We start from the raw sequence: 19,402 nt of genomic DNA, 5'->3' as shown, positions 1-19,402 counted from the left end.
AGATGCTGTTGGCCAAAGGAAGTCCTGTGACAGATAATGTAATTTTGCTGTGCTGTGAACCAAAAGGCTGGCAGATACATTCAAATGTATCTCAGGGTTTCCTGTAGCACACTGTGCTCCTGTCTGTGAGGGAGAAGTATTGGAAGTGTCTCCCTGTGCTTTGACCTTTTGTAGAGAAGCCAGATGACTGTGAAAGCTGGTGGGAGGCTTAGGTGGCTGCTTCTTGGGCACAGGGTTTCTAGGGAGAGTCCCTGCTAGAAACTGGATGAGCTGCAGAAAATAGCTGGAATGTCTAAGCAGACTGGAGCAGCTTACAGCTCCTCATCACTTAGGTTCTTTTCTCTATGCTAGTTTTTAAATTGAGAAGAACTGATCAGCTGCCAGCTATAGTCTTGTTCCTTGAGCTGAACAAACAAGTCGGCAGTGCAATATTAAGCTTTTCTGCAGGATCAGATAAATGATACAAGTCTGCCTGTCCTTCTTTCCATGTTCTAAGGATCTCTCTCCCATTTATTTGATCTTGCTTTTTGATACCATGAAAGCAAGTGTAGGAGGGAGTAGTGCTAATAGGAGATGGACTGAGAAGAGAAAACATTTGAAAGTAAGGAGATCAGATATGAAAATATTCCAGGTGCTAAAAATTAGAGGTAGGTGAGCTGTGACCTCAAGTTCCAGAAAAGAGGCATGATGCTTTTTGTAGGTTTTATTCCCCTTGAGCTTAAATTTTTTTTTTCAAAAGTGGCACTTGAACAGATTGAGCACAAGAGGTGGAAATAGGTGTCTCAACTGAGGGAGCTGGAAAGCTTAGTGGAACTGTCACTAGTAATAGAGAAAGCATCTGGTATAGGCAAAAATATAGTGCAGTTTCTCACAGATATTTTTTACTTGAGATGGTGTCTGGATATCAGGAACAGATATCTGAGAGACTGAAAATACCTACTCTGAGCTCTCATGTTGAGTTTTAACTTTCATTGAATAATTCTGTCAACTGGATTTAATTATTAGAATGCTGAATTGCCTGCTTTTTAACAGAAAATGAATAGAATTATGAAACTAACTTGGAAATGTGAAAACTATTTCTGCACTGGCTTTTTATGTATTTATTGCCTCCTTTTGTTTTGTGCTTACATTTTTGGTTTTTTTGGTAGTGTTTTCTTCTGTTAGGTACTTGGATTCTTGGGTGGATCTCTTCTGTTTGAAGGAGTGCTTTACACTTGTGAGTTGGTTAATGCACCTTGCACCTCATTTCTGTAGACATGTGCCAACAGTGAGTTCAAAGTTTCACTTGAATTATCATGTTTATACTGCTGAAGGAAAAAATGAAACTACTTTTTGTCTTTTCCTTCAGAGGAAAATGATCAGCTTCTTGAAATCCCTGCTTTTGAATTTTTTCCTGAAATTCTTTTTTGTGCATTGTTGTCTCCTTTTTCATTCTTTCAGAGACTGCATAGTAGGCAAGCTGGCTGCTGCAGTTCTAACAGCAAGCATGAGGTTTTACTCTTAGAGGAGTTTAAGAATATGTCTTAAATTATTGCTGGTGTTTTAGTGCGTTATTAAGAAGTTTTTTCTCCAAGTAATTTGCGAGTTTTTTGGTGTTTGTTTGTTTGTGTTTTTTTGTGGTTTTTTTCAGGTTTTTTTTTGCTGTTCTTTTATCATGCTGTCTGCTTCTCAGTGCTCAAAATGAAATGAAAAGCAGGGAAGGTTACCTTGTCAAATGCTGGAGTGCAGGACCAGTGTGAGTATTAAGGAGAGTAGTGAGGGCAGGTAGTAAGGTACCAAAGAGCACTGCAGAGCAGGAGTGACCTTCAAATGTCAAATCTCTGTTAGGAAAGAGACTTAACAGTTTGTGCTCCATAAAGTTACAATGTTTTATTTTGGGAAATAGTAAGTTTTTTGAAATGGCTGTTAAAAAGAATGTATCTCTCTGTAGTTCAAATTTTCAGTTGGGATGTTTGTTTTTGGACATTTCCCTACCCTATTTTTTTTTACCCTACCCTCTTTACCCTGCCCTTTTTTGGCTTGAGCAATTCTGATTGTAATCTGGATGTCTCTGATACAGTGAGCAAGAGGAGTTTTTTTTTTTTTGGAAGGAAGGAAGAAGTGGAAATAAATCATATGTTGTCTCTTTGTGGTGTCAGGTAAGAGAAACTATCAGCTAAGGAGCAACATCTATTAAGACTGTTTGCAAACAGTTGATAACATTTGATAAACTAAAATAAGGCTAGAGACAAGTGGAGAAGTAGGGAAGTACTTAACACACCATTGATTTTTTAATCATAATTAGGGACAAGGAAAAGAGCTAGATAGAAGAAGTCTTTAAACTACACTTGCAGGAAAGACATTGAAATAAATTCTAGGTCATTACTGAAGAGAACTTAGTGTGGTTGAGTAATTTTACTTGCTTCTGTATTTTAAAGCTGTGGACTTCTGGTAACTGAAGGAAAACATACGGCTTATATCTGCTAGTTGAGGAAATGGTTATGCTATAACAACATTCCTTCTCCCAAATCTCCCTGTAGCATTTCATTATTATGATTGTGGAGTTTCATGAAAAAGTTTAAAATGTAGCCTAAATGTTCAGGCACTAAAAGTAAGATTTGGGGTTTCAGCTGTTACTAGAACTATTAAACTTCAAGTCTAATAGATATCTCGCAACTTGATGTTATTTCCTGTAACAGCAGGAAAAAAGCCTGATGTTTTGCTATATTTAATGCTGGTTTTTACCTTTACCTAAAGGAGAGAGCACAAGTCCGACCTGAAAGACTATAAAAATCTGACACTGACTTAGAAGCAGACTGAGATATTTTGTCTCATTAAGTTACTTCATTGTTCCATTGTTTTATCTTTTCCAGTTCATTCTGCTTTATGCCATTGATAAGCAGAGACATTGTCAGCATGTTTAAAATATTTGATTTTGCTATAATATTGCCATTATTGGCCTAATTTCTTTAATTCCCCTGTACTAGTTTATTTCAAAAGGGAAGAGCTTAAGCTTTCCTTTTGAAGCTGTTGGTTCACAGCTGTTCATAGCTCAAAAGTTCTTAGTTTCAGTTACGACAAAGGAGTTATTTTTGTGTGGGAAGGTGGATTAGATCAGAAATTCAAATTGTTTTTAGTAGTAGCATGATTGTTACTATAGGAATGACAGCAGAAAATCATTAAGCTTTAAAAAAGTTACTAGTGAGTTTGACCTTTGCAGAACAGACTAATCGCTTTTGTATTAAGAATGGCATCAAATTTTATTTGAAAGTACTTACCTTCCAGCTGATCAGACACTATGACTCTTCTCAGTCATTCAGTAAGATGCAACAAGAGATTTGACAGAAACATATGTAGTGTAATGTAGGAGGCTCCTAAAAAAAGGAGTTTTCTAATTTTAAAATGTGAGCACAGCGGAAATTAATTTGGCAGGACTGCTGGTGCTGAGTGGTGCAAATTGTTCTTACTATCAGGTTTTCTTGACTATCTAAGATTCTTATTAGTGAAGTAGTTGTTATTGTGGGGCAGGCTGTGTTTTCAGCCTGGGAGAAAGTAGTTGCACATAATTGAGTAAAAGCTTTCTTGCCAGGAGTTGAGGGTAGTTGAATGTTGGTAGTGGGGCAATAAGCAAGCTTCTCTGTGCTGTCAAGTCAGGACTGCTATGTACAATCACAAATGCATGTGACCTTGTTGTGGATGAGTAGAACATGCACCTCATTCAAAAGGGAGAACCAGCATTATGTTTTCCTGAGGCAAAATAAAAAATTGACAGAGCTAAATGAATTTGATGGAATTAAAAAAGGTTTAGTCATGGTTTGACAAGGTTCAATAAGCTTGATGGCAAGGTTCACCTTATTAATTACTGAATGGAAGAAATATACACAGGAAAGCTGAAATAGAATCAAGTTAGAATGATTCACATGTAGACCAGAGATACAAAGAGAAAGGAGGACCCTCATGTTGTGTCACAACATTCAGAGAGAACCCCCTTGCTTTCTTAACTTCTTATGGAGAATATGTGGAGCTGGATCCAATCTTAATCTCAGACTTGGACAAAAATTGATCTGTAATGGAATGATCTGTACAATATCTATAATAATATTAAGCAATATTGGATTGGCAATGTTTTATTAGAGTTTACTCAGCATGCTATCATTCTTTCTCCAAGAATCTGTCACACTTAAGGGATCTTTCTGCTTTGCGTAAGGAAGGATCTCTTGGTCAAGTAAGGAGTCTTAAACCTTCAGAGGAATCCTTGCTCAAGGGGTTCAGCAGGGAGTTCAGCTCAAGGCAGTTCAGCTGCAACTCAGGGAGAGCTCAGTTGGATCCATCCAACTGATAGAAATATTTATACAGTGAAGTAGTTGGCTGCTTGGCAATAGTGTAAACCAGATGGGTGTCTTAATTTTAGCTGTTATCTTGTTATGTACTTTGGTTCCTTGCATTTTTGGGTTTTGAAACCACCTTTAGAAATATTTTTCCTGAGGCACCTTCACTCACTTATAGCTGAGCCAGGAGCTTTACAGCTCGCAGGTTCACCATAGGGCATGAGACCTGCGGCTTCTTAGTCAGCCTGTACCAAGTTGTGGCCTAGGGTCAGGTTTCCACACAGACCTACAGCTGAAAATACTGACAATCCAGTGGTTTCAATGTGATGCTTGCAGTAGCAGTGGAATTGTTTTTGTTGTGTGGTTTTTTTTATTTCCCCCTGCTTCATGCATGACTCTGAAATTCCCCTTCTACCCAAAGACTGACAGGGCTGTGTTAGTCTGAATCCAGCTCTCATTCCTGGATGGGTGCTGCACTGGGATGTGTTGCTGGGTTGTGTGCTGCTACTGGACAGTGATGGGGACAGAGCAGGAGGTCTGCATGACATCAAATAAGGGAGGCTAGTTCAGCGGAACTAGGTTTTTAAAGAGCAAGCCAGTAATTTTTCCCTGAGGAGGGAGAGAGAGAATTTACAACTGATTTCACTTGTGCTTTTTAAGGGCTTCTTTTTTCACTTTGCTCAACTATGTGATGTAACACTTCATTGAGATTTTGGGGGAGCAGTTGCTGTTTATTTTGCACCAGTGCTGTGGACTGTGGCATAAACATGTTTTAGCCTAAATTAAGTAATTGGAGTTTGGAGATATAAGTTGGACTCATATCTTAAATTCAACCTTCTTTCCCCCCCGCCCCTTCATTTTAGTTAACTGGTCATATGTTGAGAAATACCAAATCTACTTCATGTATTTTCTTCAGTAAAGTAGTTTTGGAATGGAATTCTTTACATAGAATGGAAGCAATGATAAGAGGATGTCTGTGCTGATTTCCTAAGTCTGTCCATGGAGATTACATAAAATGTAAATAAGATTAAATATAGTTTTTGAAAGGGTTTTAGTTTCCAGGGGAGTGTCACATTCTTTAGAATTTCATATCAGTAACTTGAATAGAATTAAATATCTCTGAAATTGGTGGGAAGTAGCAAAACCCCTCAATTTTCACTAACCTAATAATTACTCTAATGTACATATAATCCGGTGCAGAAGAGTGTTTTGCTCTGAATGGTGGTTGGAAATCTAGTTATTAAAGTGCTTTTTTTAGACTGCAGTGTCAAATGATTATTCAGACTTCTGTTTATTTAGTTTTAGGTAGACATAATGAAAACCTTTTGGCACATGCCGTTGCCAAGCTGTTCCGCATGTCTGCTCCTCCATCCCTCCACTTCATTTCCTCTCTAGATTGTTTCTTGCTTGTTGGCAGCAGAGCAGTTGTAGTAAAACTGATGTTCTGTCTCAATAAATCATGACATGTGACTGTTCTAATTAATTTTCAGCAACATATTTCTGTTGAAAACTTTTAGGTTGGTGATATCTTTTTATCAAGATGGTTTATGAATCCTATCTAAACCTTTATATTTCATGTTCAAAAATAAAATGAGGGAAGAGAGAAGTAATAGTGAAGATAGTTCAGTGATTTATCTATTTAGTTCAATAATTACTATATATGAAATAGTGCAGTTGTTAGTGTAGATTTTTTAGTAGAGTTACATGTCTTTCCTCTGAGATTTTTATATTGTGTCTTAAAGCAACCTTGGTTTCCAATAAGCAGTAAAAATGAATTTGAAAGAACTCCAATGGCCATTTTGCTTGCATTGACATTTACTCCTTTTTATTTATGTGCAAGGCAACTCCCTGAAGATTCCTGACTTAGCACTACATGCTGTTATTGTTGAATATGGGACTATATTCATCTGTGAGCAGCATTAGAGTTTACCTACATAGATAATTTCCCTGGCTTTTAACGTGGAGACGCTGAGGCCAAATAGTTTGGGCTGAGATAACAGACTCCTTCTGTCTCTGTAATTGGCTTAAGATACGATTTGAATGATACTCCTAATTTCTGTACTCTCATTGTTAAATTGAGCAAAAAGCAGTACTTGAAAGTAGCTGAACGACTCTACAGCTACTCTAATTGAAGCTAGAGTAGTCTTGTAATTTGAGCTACTTCTATTTGCAGTCTTTGCTGTCTGTTTTGTGGCCTGATTACTTGAATAATTTGCCTGATATTCATGCCTGGAGGTGTTAGGCTGTCTCCTGGTTTGTCATCCAGTTCTTGTCTCCTCAGCGTCAGCATTTGTGCTGTTGTCCAGGGTCACTCCCTGTGCCTTTGTTTTTTGTTTCATTAATATTTCAGTCCCTGAAAGTTTATCTCCAGGTGAAATCCTAACTAACATCGGGTCTGGCCTAGAAACTCGGGGTCATACTGGTTTTCTCATAGCTGAGTGCTTTTCTGTATATGGTCTGTAATTCTTGGCAGCAAAAGAGAACTCCAAGAATCTATAGATGTATGAAGGTGCTTCTCCTAGATGGGACGTAATATTCAATAACAGTAGTTGTTGGAGAAGAGAGGGGAAGAGTTGGGAGGTACAAGTCAGGGAAGCATAAACCAACTTCACCTCTGCAAATAAGGGTTCAATTCGTCACTGGTGCGCCATAAGAGGGAAGTTATAATAAGGTTTAGGATGTGGCCGCTGGAAGATACTTTGTATTAGACACAGGGTGTGTGACTCTATGAGGCTTTACTACTTCCTTCATACATTTTATGACCTTCTAGTAAAGTAGTTCAGAGGGCAAGCTCTAGTTGCTGAGGTGAAGGAGAGGGTTGTGGAGATACTTCAACTGAATATAAGTTTTTTGTTCAATAGGCTTTTTCAGGGGTGCTTGTGTTTGGGATTGCTAAAATTCAGTAGCTGCAAATTATAGAGAATTTGGATTACGGATGATAGTATTTTGAGATAGAGCTGTGATTTAGACCTGGCTGACTCACACCAATTTAGTGGGATGTGGTTTTCTTTAAACTCTGTTGCATGGTAATGCTGATACAAAACCAGAAATTCCAGGCTCTGAGACTGTGTGTTGTGAGGGTATTATGTTAGGTGACTGAATTTGCTGCAAGTCTCTCATTATATTTCATGAGAACCAGGCTGTCAAATGAATGTGTTTGATTAATTTGTGGCTGTTGTAATAGCAAGTAGCAGAAAGATCAAGCAAAGGTCATATCTTCTCTAGTCAATCCGTGAAGTCTCCTGTAGGATGTGACAGGTAGCAGACAGAAATCTCCATAAAAGACTGCCCTTGGTCAAATATCACTTCATTATTGATTTGTCTTTATATATTACTATCTTGGAAACGTGTTCTCTGTGTGTGTGCATATCCCTGCTTAAAGGAGAGAAAGTTGAAAGAATAATACATAGTAGTGTCAGTCACTGTTGAACTCAGTGCTCTGAGCAGCTGCCTTCCCAGTGGCTGCTTTCAGTGCTGCCTTCTTTTTGATTACTTTCCTTCAGATTTGGTATTTAGTTTATTGGAGAATTGTATTTTTTGGTATGTTAGGCCAACTTCTAAGCTGTTTATTTAATTCTGTATTTTTTAATAAGTATTTAATGAAAGATGAATGGATGCTAGGCACCAGGTGATTTTTGATGTGAACTGTACTTGCCAAACCTGTCAGATCTTTTGTAACATTATAACACAAAGAGTCAAGCAAAAAAGTGACATGTTTTTTCAGAAGGTTGAATATTTCTGTATCACTTGCAAATTTTGGTGGGGTTTTGTGTTACAGAAAATAATAGGCAATAAGATTCCTGACATAGCTGGTGTAATTTTGGGAGGTGTTTAAAGCTGTGTGGTAATGCAGCTGTTTGCTCAGAGGCAGTTTTGATAACTGCTAATGTGACTAGAGGGATTTACAAATATTACTATGTAAAAGCTTCTTTCACAAGCTAGGTATAATTGATTGTCTCATTACATATATATTTTTTTTCTCTTTATTTTGAAGAAGAAACTTAGATTATTTTTTTCTGATTTTTAATGTGTGTGTCCCCCTCCCCCCAATATTTAGGTTTGGGGGGCGTTTTGTGTGTTTTTGCTTTTGGATTTTCTTGGTAGGTGATTTCTTACAAAAATGAAAGCAAATTACTTTTTGTCATTTACTTACTGACTCTCACCAAGTTTGGTAATATGGTCTTCTAACAGTTATTTTTCTGGGTTTTCTTAAGGTACTTTGCAGCTAGGATATTCCTTGACTTACTACATGCATTCTACTTCTTTGCATCTTCTTGAGGATGACTAGGTGAAGGCTAAACATCTGAATGTAAAGCCCGATTTAGCTAGATTTAGGGATAACAGAAGAAAGAGAGCCCTTGATTTTTGATAGCTGCCTTGTTTATTGGTGGGATTTTTATTGCTGGCTGGGACAGAACAATACTGCATATAGTTTTGGAGCAGAGAAGCAGTTGTCCGTACAGGCTGCAACGTAGGTGTCTGTAATTTTACTTTCTCAAAGGAGCAAAGCCTTGTTCCTGGATAAAGTGGAAAGGTGGGACTGGGAGAAGATGAACCAGACAGCTTCCTCCCTCTTGGTGTCCAGATGATTGCGAACAACTCCTGTGGGCTTGGCTTCAGTGAGAACCAATTTAGCTACTGAGCTTTGTGTCATGCAGAGCACTGCCTTCCTCTCAGATGGGGAATGAAGTTGGTGTGTACAGCTAATTTTCTAGTGTATGTTTCCTTGATCTAGTTTTAGAATCTCATAGAGTTGTGTCTTTCTAAAGGTTAACATCGTTTCATTACATGCAGATCATTAGAAGTAACATGTAAGTACTCAGTTCTTGTTTTGTTTTAGGTGTTCATTATTTTTCTTATGAAGGAAAGTATATTTTCCCGCCTGGAAGCTCTGTTTGTAATCTGTGACCTGAATCAAGCTGGGTAATAACATTTCCAGAATTAAAATTACAGCAGCCCATTTATTCCCCCGGTTATGTCCATTTTCTCTTGACCTGCAATACAAAAATTTCAGTCCGCTTAATTGTTAAGTAGTAGTGAATTTGGAACAAGGAAAAGGCAGGTGGAAAGGATTCCTAAATGACACAAATTAGCATTGGGTGTCCAGTCAGTGTGATGGACTGTGAGCAGTAGGTGCTGTTAATGGTATCTAACTCAACTGTGTACTTTTGTCTATGTTTGCCCCTAAATTGCTACCCGTCAGCTTGGCTATGTTTTACTGAAGCAATGATTAGTATGATGAATGTACTTCTCTACAATTTTCTATGAATTCAAAGCCTGATGGGTACAAATGGATGCATTATTTTTAGGCCTATTCTTCCTCCATCTTTCCTAAAAAGCAACCCCTAAGCAATTTTTAATGTTTATCTTTACTGTAGTCTTCTTTTCTGTAAAATCTGGGCAAAATATCCATTTTTCACTACAGAGAAGTTCAGACAGTTGAAAATAATTGGTATTGTAAGCAGAGGTTGATGACCTGATGAGCTGGTCAGTAGCAATTGTTTCTTCACTGAGAGAGAAGTGACATCCTGGTCCATAGAGAGGGCTTGCTGGGACTTGACAAGACAGGAGAGGAGATTTCTCTGAATATTTTATTTGTGTGAGAATTCTGCAGATGTTAAATCATGAAGGAGCTGATCATCAAAAACAAGCTGTTTTTGCTGTGGGTGATACTTCCTCTACTTCTTAACTGCATTTTAGATGTGGAGCACCTCTAAAAGAATCCAGCAAATTGTAGTTCATCTTGACTGAATTGCAGTAATGCTGAAAAATTACTGTTCTAAAAATTCAGTTTTCATACAGAGATGCTCCAAGTCAGTAAAGTTTTTAACGAATATTTTGATCCTTACACTTTCTTATGTTAAAAAATGATAAATTGAGGAGCCTCAGTGCAGAAAGGCTGGTAGAATTACTGAAATGTAAGCATGTTCTCCTGATCATCAGTCTTTAAATGACAACTTTGGAGATAATTTTTAATAATAAAGTCCTTGGCTATCGAATGTGTGCATGCTATGCTTTATCTTTATTGGCTTGAATAATTCCATTAATTTTATGGATCGAGGTAAAAAGGAAAAAAACCCCCAATTGTATGAATATGGTGTTCAGGATGTCCTAATAAGATAGAGTTTCTTAAAAATGAAACATTTCTGTGTGACATCTTATTCAGTTATTGGAGCCATAAATTTTGCTTTTATTTGACACAGTAATTTACTTTCTATCCTACAGTTCTTATATTTTTTAAAACTACTTCTAAAAAAGGAAGAAAATTACAGAATAGTTAGATTCCTTATTCTTGAAACTCTTCCTTTAGAGGGTTATGAAATCAGTGAAGAATATATGCTGGCAGTGACTGGGAGGAGATTGGAATGGAGTGAAAGGAAAACATGTTTGGAAACTCAAAAATGTTGAGAACAGCAGTTGAAGAAGAAGGTAGTGAAATTCTTATGTTTTGAACTGCTTCTGTTCTTGAGTTAATTTGGTGCTGAAGTATGGAGTAGAGCATAGTATTTGTCACATTGTCTAGAATGATGAATTCAGCAGTCTGAGAAGGGAAAATGCAATAATTGTTGATATTCCAGTGTGGTAGGGAAGGTGATGCTGCCTGTCAGGGTTTTTTTAAGTCTGAGTGAATACTGCCCTGTTTCAAATAAATGTATTTTATTTTAAAAAATTGCATTTTTATGGCTAAAGCAAAATAAAAAGCAGATTTAAAGTATGTATTGTGAGATTGCTTTAGGAGAAAAGATGTCTGCAGAAGACCTAAAGTGGTGTTTTAGAAAGAAAAGTTCCTCTGTGCATCAGTGAGCTAAGTAACTGGGGAAAAACAATCTCCAAAAAGGTGAAACAAAGCTAGCCTGCTGTAGAAACAACCCAGCATCCCTCTCCATCCAGAAGTACTTGCTGTGTTAGGTCATAATATAATGAAAACAATGTTGTTTTGGACGTTATGGAAAATTGGAAGATTTTTGTCATCAGTCAGAAGGATTTGTCTGTGCTGGTGTGCAGTGTTTGCACATCCATACCAATTTTAAACATAAAGCCTGGGATTAGACAGAGTCCAGCTATTAAGCATGGACTTCAGCATAGGCTGCCTTTATGAACCCAAGGACATGATTCATATAAAACTTCTTTCCAAAAGAGTTGAGGTTATTCCAGAAGATTGAGTCAGAAGTTGAAGATTTGACTGGGACTGTAGTTGTCCAGCTGTAAATGTCTGTATAAAAAAAACTCTGTCACATTATGGATTCAAACTGGAAGCTGTACAAAATCTGGTCCAGAAAACTGATTTAAGAGGGAAGGAAGGGTGTGAAGAGTATTCAAATTGCTAGGAATGCAATACACAATGAAAAGATTTAGCAATCCTACACTGAAAATTTATTTGGATTACAAAGCAGTGAAAAGATGAGTTTGGATGGTTGGTTTGTGAGATATGTTCAGAATAAGGGAGGAAAAGGGGAAACTTGTTTTGAGGTGTTTTTTTCTGTTGGGAGCATAATTTTGGGTGCGTTGTGGGTTTGCATCCAAGTGACAGCTTCAAGGAGCAGTGCAGCATGTTATGATGTGTAATTGAATGATGAAATATATAGAAATGTGATTTGTTTTCTATTATTTACTTCCTAAAGTATTCATTTCCACTGGAGAATATGGAAATTATTAATTTGTCTTGAAATAGGAGAATTAAAATTCTTTAATCCAGTGGGGTGAGTACATTATGTGGGAAATGTTTTTATCATGTGCTTCTGATAATTATGTATGGCTTTTAAAATGATAAAAAAAAAATTCTTTATTGCCTCAAAGCTGGTGGGATGTCAGTTTTTCTCATGGAAGACCTGTTAAGTTGCTGTTCTTTGTTGACAAGCTCTAGCAGTAGAGCACTTTCATGTCCTGCTATACTACCAGCATTTTGTCACTCTTTAGAGCATAGTCACTGCTTTTTCTTAAAGTCTTCTTGAATAGGGAGCTAATAATAAATTATTGTAATACTATATAATTATATGAACATGTTATAATTATTACTCTAATAAATACTCTTATTAGTGGAAGCAAACCCAGTTGGAAATATTTTATTAGTACAGTGTTTGACCCTTCCCTTCTAAGAATTCAGAAGGCAACATGTTACACTTCTTAGCATATAATACATGTTCTGCTTGGCATTTTGAAATTTTTTTTAAATGGCTGTGAATGAGTGAATGGATGAAGGGCATGGTGAAACACAAGTATTTAATTAAGACAGTTGTAGAATTTATAAAACTTAGGATTTATGCAGAGAGGGCATTAATTTTGAAATATGGGAAGCAAAAGAGAAGGAAACTCTCATCAGGCCATACTGACAAACTCCTGGGTGACTTAACAATAAGTCACAATATAATAAATAAGTCACGAATAATATAACAATAATTGTTAAATGTAACAATTCTGGTAGTGTCAGAATTCAGCTTTTCAGAGTGTGGTGGATGCTTTCTCTTGTAATTCATGTCAGTTGGTAATGGCTCTGTATTCGGTTGGAATGGCATAGGGGGGATATCCTGATGGATCTCAGGAGCTTAGGGAAAGCTGGGCCAGAGGATCAGGAAGCTTTTAATTTCTGAATGGATTTGAATGTGAAGTGAGAAATCCATTGGGTTTTCATTTGTGAAGTAGCCTGCATTTTCTTGCCTGTAATTTTGCATGTCTATTTTGAACTGGGCTTTAGCCATTAAAACTGCTTAAAATATGCTTAAGTGGTTATTTTCTACCTTACCTCTAGATGGACTCTTTTAAAGACTATTAATTAAAGAAAAAATTATTATGGTTTTGGAATAATAGAAAAATTCAGCTATCTTTTGAAAGTGTCTTTCAGTAACAGTTGTTTCACAATTTCTCTGTAGCACAAATTTTTTGTGTGAGAAGTATGATGTAACTGGGCTCTGCCACCTTCTGCCTGACTGTTCTCTAAAGAATATGCTTGTCTTCATCACTGGTATCTGAGATTTAATTACAGAAATATGATGTCTTGGGTAAATGTGAGCAAAGCCAGTAGAGAAATAAGGATGAGGTGACAAGATGAATCAGTTGTAGAGAGGTTAGTGCTGTTATTTCCCTGGTAGGCAGAACAAATGACTTTTAGAAGTTAAAAGAGATCTCTGTCCTTTTGATTCAGCCACACATTCAGTGCTTCTAAAATGGGACACGTACCCTTCTCTTCTGTTCTGCTTTATATGTGTAATGCTTTTCCATCCTCAGTTAATGAAAGACTCTGGTCTTTATTTCTTCTGTGTTTTTGTGATGGTCTGAATTGGGTCATCATTTGGTCTGTGATGCGAGAAAATATTTTTGAAAGCTGCTCCTGTTTTTGCTATCTCTTTGTGTTCCTCACTCCTCCACCTCCTTTGTATGAAGCCTTGCACTGCTTGATTTGACATTTAATTCCTTATTCCTTCTCTTGGCTTTTTCTATTCTTTTAGCAGTTTTCAAAGTGTGTTATCTCCCTGCTTCTTTTGTGAAGCTATAGTTGTCTGTGCAGTTTATTCTTGCCTTTTTCTATGATACCACTGTGTGAAAGGTGAAGAGGGGAGTTGCACATCAGACCATAATCTTTGGAAAGGAAATGCTTGATTCTGTGTGATGTGAACAGTGTCAAGGCCAAAATGCTTGTGAAAAGTTCCTGGTTCTTTTGGGACAAGAAAGAAGGCAGGATATTGAGGGTGATATGAGGGCTTGTGAGAACTGGTTTCCTTTTTCTTTCTTAAAATTACTGCTTGATTTCTAAATTGTTTGCTTTTACAGGCTTCTAAGGCATCATCACAAAAAACCTAAGGTACAAGGCCAGTGATGATCTGTTTTTCTGAGATTATACATAAAATAGGTTGTGGTTGGTTAGAATTCCAGTTAACACTACTGCTGTAGCAGTGATAACAAGGATGTGGAAGGATGCCATCTCTGCATTTGGGAATTTGCAGAAGTTGCTGCTGTCTGATGTCATTATGCTGGTAAAGGTATATTCTGTACTCAAATGGCTGGTTTCCTTCCCTGGGGTAGCTTTAAACCAATGCAAAGCCCATTTTTGTGGAGCTTACAGTCATTCTGGGAGTACTTTGCTGGTCTAGCATGCAGAAGTTTCTGAGCTGAAGTGCTCGTAGTGTTTATGTAACTTAATAGATTCTGCTCTAATAGACTCAGAGGAACTTTTTTTCTCAAAATCCTTTGGTCTTATTTGGAGAATAAGAGACTTTCTTGCCTCTCTCTTTCCTTTTTTTTTTTCTCCTCTAGCTGTTGTTCCTCCTCTTGTTAATTGTAGAGCTGTATTTTAGTAACCACAGTGGTGATTTCCAAGGTAGTAATCAATTAAAAAATGGCCAGATAACAAAAGCTGAAATAAATTATTTGTACCTGAACAATAAAAGGACAATGAAATTATAATGAGGATGGCACAGGCTCGGAATCAACATCACTGCAAATAAAGTCTAGACTTGTTTGCTGAGCTCAGGGATGATGGGGAGAAGCATTAGCTCTAGGGTCAAGCTACTGTGTAATTTTCTCAGGGGTGTGGCATTGCTTCTGTCTAGTGCTCTGCTTTTTCTCTTGAGTATGTAACAGATGTTCCCAAAATATCTGGAAAAATGAGAATGAGCAAAATTAAAATTTACTATGAAATATGCAAGTCTGACTTTAAAAAAAAAGTTTTCCAAATCTGCTGTTTTCTCCTACTAAGCAACCTGGAGAGAAAAAAATGCTTTTAAATTGGAAGAGTAGTATTGTAAAATCATTTAAAAGTCAAACCCAACAGTAAGGTTATGAACTGGTACAATGCAAGTCAGTAAGGTAATCTGAAATTTTGGCAGTTTCCTTTTGGAGCATCCTTATTTTTAGCACTGCTATTGAAAATGTGGTTGTCATTCAGCTTGCCATTCCTCTAGTCCTTCTTCGAGTTGATAACCTGCAGAGGGAAGGTGAAGTGATGTGCTGCTATGTGATTACAAAAGGGAAGGTTTCCATTTGTTTCTTGAAGAAAAGGATGAAGCAGTGGTTGCAGGAGATGGAATCAGGATGTGGTGGTGCACTAGTTTAAAATTCTTTGGGACAGAATTGTTAATCTGTAACAATTGAAAGCGAATTTGATCTTTACTCAAGTGTGAAGGCAGTGGCAGTAGAGAGTTAAACATAACTGCAGCAAAGGGTCCCAAGCAAAATGTCTGAAAATTGTCTGTAAATCTTAGACAATAACTGCTTGCTTCATGTCCAGGTTTATTTAGCGTGAATAAAGAGAGGAGCAGACCACCACCAATAACTGCAAGCTGTGAAGATAATCCTGGAAATGTTCTGTGATGGGAAAGGTTACTTAGAGATGTTCTGCATATGGGGATATTGTGAAAGACCTAAGACAAAATGTGGTAACTTGAGCAAATTTGGGATATACAAAGCCACAGAAGTCTGAATAATCACAGTTTCTGGAATATTGTCCACAAATTCATATAACCTGTGGTAATCTTATCTTAGAGTAACAGTCACAAATAGTGTGTATTACAAATGCTCATGTTAGTGGGATTAACTAGATTGTTAGGGGTGGTTTTTCAGAAGCAGCTGAGGGGGGTAACCTGCATTTATGTGATCTTTGCTCTAGGCTGTTGAGGGTTGTAGTAGGCTGACCTTCATGTGAGCCAGGAGGTTGCTCTATGTTCCATCTTGGTCAAGAGTTAAATAATTGTTCTGTGTAATAGCATAGAAGATTTCCAGGGGGAAATGAAATTTAGGATGTGTGCTGTTGGTAAAGATGGGTTTATTTGTGGACAAAAAAGAAATGTTTTCAACTTTTGAGACTGACACACCAACTTTGAAATATCTTCCTTTTCGTTTACTGCACTTGGGCAACCCATTTTGTTTATTTTTTGTTTGTATGATCTAGGTGTTGGTTTATTGTGAAATGGCTTGTGTTATGAATAAAGGAATAGATCACCTACCTCTGAAAAGCCTATTAAGAGTACCTTATAAAATTGTAATTACAAAAATTACTTTAACCTCATTTCTATATTTATGATCTTGATTTAAGATCAATCTGTGTCCTTTGTTGGGTAAATGCATGGAAAGCTTCTGTGGAAATACTGTATGATTGTAATTTCTTTCAACAGGTACTTTGTGCTGGACTTTGAGACGGGGATTCTGCAGTATTTCATGAATGAACAAACTAAAAACCAGAGCCCGAAGCCACGAGGAGCCTTGTCCTTAGCTGGAGCTATAATATCGCCCAGTGATGAAGTGCCACACATGCTGGTGGTCTACTCTGCTAATGGAGAGATGTACAAGTTAAGAGGTACAGTGCTGCTCACAGTGCCTGCTGAATTGTTCTTCTCTTCCACTCCCACTTCTGCATCTCTTCTCTCATGTCTCATTTCTCTTTTGCTTCCCTGTGCTGTCAGAAAATAGTGGATATACAGCTCTGTTATTAGATAATTTATTTTAAAACATGGTGGAGGAGTAATCTGGACTTGTGCGTGTACTAAAGTACATGTGACTTTAAAATGCATAGACTTTCAGGGCTGGCAGGTACTTCAAGGTGGCTTCTGTAATCTGTTACTCTGGCATTTTTATTGGATGCTGTATCTTATTTGCTTCCAAAGGAAGAAAAAGGTGCTTTCATGGCTGTCCACAGCATAACATTTGATTTTTAGTACTGTTCTTCCCCACCACCATCCTGCAGATAATGTGCAGTAATGAATCTGATGATGGGTCAGACAAGGGAAAAATGCCAGTGAGAGGCTGCTAAGATGATATGTTCTTATCAGTCTTGGAGTAATTGAATACACCTGTAACATAAAATTTTCCCTTCCCTTCTTTCCAGGTAAAAGACAGACAATATAGGCTATATAGGAGTTACTTTGGAATATTTACAAAAAAGGAAGGAAAAAAAATGGCAGTGTTCTGATTTTAAGGTATTTTCAGTATGGTTGATTGATCAAGATGCTTTCAAATCAAACTAATTTATAAAAAATAAACTGTTATTCAAAAAAAACCCCATAAAGCAGAGTAACAGAAGTATTCTTAGTTTTTTTCTGACCACAGTTTATCAGTTGTCCAGCAGGACTGAGCACAGAGGAATCCCCTGTGATACAGTGTGTTGCTTTTTCATACACAGAACTGAATTAAGAAACAACCAGGAAGAATTTCTGTAAAAATGCTATGAAAGCTGCCCAGCTAGAAATCATGAACATTTGTTGTTTCATTATGCTTTTCCAATCACTTGAAATTATCAAATGCTTGCAATATGTTGCTTTTAATTTTAATGATGTCTGTGAATTCGATTAAAATCAGTAAACAATTTTTATGCTGAGTCAATAACCATTAAGATACTCAGTAGCAGAGAAAGTAAGAGAAAATATTTACTGAAATGATCAACTCTGTATTGCCATTCTTAATGATGATTCCTGCAGTTGTCTAAGAAAAAAAGAAAAATCTCTCTCCTAAACAGACTTAGTGAGAGCAGATAAACTCTTTAATCATTTTTAAAGCTGGTTTTTAAAGATGTATGGGGGAAATTCCTGTGACTTGAAATTGCATGTGAATGACAGGGATTTAGGGATAGATTTGGTTGAACTCCATTAAAGGAGAAGCACTTAAGTATCTGGGGAACTGGTGGCTTGTCTGGTAGCTGATTGACAGCCTGAGTGTAGAGCTTTTATGGATTTAAATGCTGTGATGTGGCCCTTGTCCTTCACAAAGACAGGCAAGTAAAACAAAAGTGGATGAAAAATTTTGAACAAAAGCGTCTTCTTGAGGTAGATAGTTCTGCTTTTGTTAACACATGGAGGAGCTAACTATGAAGAAGGCTCATAAAGCTCATTTCTTCTAACTGACCTCTTAACTCACAGGTTTAGATATGTTGCACTGAAGAACTTTAGTGTACTTATATAGCATAAGTTAGGATTTATACTGCATCCTAATAAATAATTAATCTTTCCCCCTCTGCCCTGCTCTGTCACCTCTTTTGCAAAAGAGTATTGATTTATGTGTGATTGCCTGCATTTTCTTGTTTCTGTTCTAGCTGCTGATGCAAAGGAGAAACAGTACTGGATAACTCAGCTTCGATCCTGTGCCAAACATCACAAGGAAAGTGATTCTAAGGTAAATAATTAAGAGTGAGAAGTAGCTATTATGTTTTAAGTGGAGTTGGTAAAGAACAGCATAGCTTGGATGATTGGCTGCTGTAATTAGTGGGTTAATGTGCAGAGGGTTTTGAGTAAAAGCAGCAAGTTGTCATTTGTCACTAACTGGAGCAAGATGAGTCAATCTGGGTGATCCTAATAAACATTTTTCTGTACATGACAAATTAGTTAAGTGCATAGTTAATTGAGTGGCTGAATGAACCATTTGTTAATAAATACTATATGATGTCCTGATTAATATTTAAAAGTTAACTAATACAGTTTTATTTAATTTTATGCAACTTAGTGACTTTTATTACAGGAAGCTTCAGATAGGTGTTAGCAGCAGTCAGTCTTCATCTTCTTTACTAAATTGGAAAGAGCTCATCATATGAAGAGTTATGTTATTTACTTCTCTTTGGAACTAATTGTCCACAATTTTTGTCCTCAAACAGCTAAATATTTTAGGCAGGTAAAAAGACCAACTGTGTAGATTTGAAAGATAGCAAAATGATGGGTTGAGGCTGTCTCCAACCTCCAAGTGAAAATTGTGTGAATTGTGGTACAAATAAATATTTGTATTTAATTATTAAAAATAATTCTCCTACTTTTTGTAGGAGAATTAAGTAGCTGGACTATTTCAGTACTTCTAAAATTCTTACACAATGGAATTCGATGTAGTTTTTATATGGATATGGCCTAGTACTCAGAAAGGTGCAACTCCATTTGATCAAGGTACTCTTACAGTTGCTGTTGATTTGCAGCTCCTGTGCCAGATAATGAGGCCAACTTTTTATACTCAATTACTAGCAAGGAATTATTCCTCAGTATGTTTTCTGGTCACTTCTTAAATGCACTTAAATGTTTAGTATCTATAATTTAATTGTGATGAGGTGGTAAAACTGCTGTTCAGTATATATGATCTTGGAGACTTGTGCAATAGCATACTTATTCTTATACTTCTGCACTCTATTAATTTTC

General features: G+C 36.9%; 1 protein-coding gene across 2 annotated transcripts in view; it reads left to right on the top strand.

Annotated features, from left to right (window-relative positions):
- The window catches only part of OSBPL10 (oxysterol binding protein like 10), a 113,549-nt gene that overhangs the window by 15,024 nt on the left and 79,123 nt on the right, over positions 1-19,402 (top strand). For both annotated transcript variants that reach the window (XM_030265011.4, XM_030265010.4), the window contains exons 2-3: positions 16,412-16,593; positions 18,322-18,401. In XM_030265011.4, the coding sequence (XP_030120871.2) occupies positions 16,412-16,593; positions 18,322-18,401 (262 nt within the window). The remainder of the gene's footprint in view (positions 1-16,411; positions 16,594-18,321; positions 18,402-19,402) is intronic.

The sequence above is a fragment of the Taeniopygia guttata genome, chromosome 2, assembly GCF_048771995.1.
Source record: "Taeniopygia guttata chromosome 2, bTaeGut7.mat, whole genome shotgun sequence".
NCBI lineage: Eukaryota > Metazoa > Chordata > Aves > Passeriformes > Estrildidae > Taeniopygia > Taeniopygia guttata.
The sequence above is the reverse complement of the archived record's forward strand: the minus strand, read 5'-3'. Positions and strand labels throughout refer to the sequence as shown.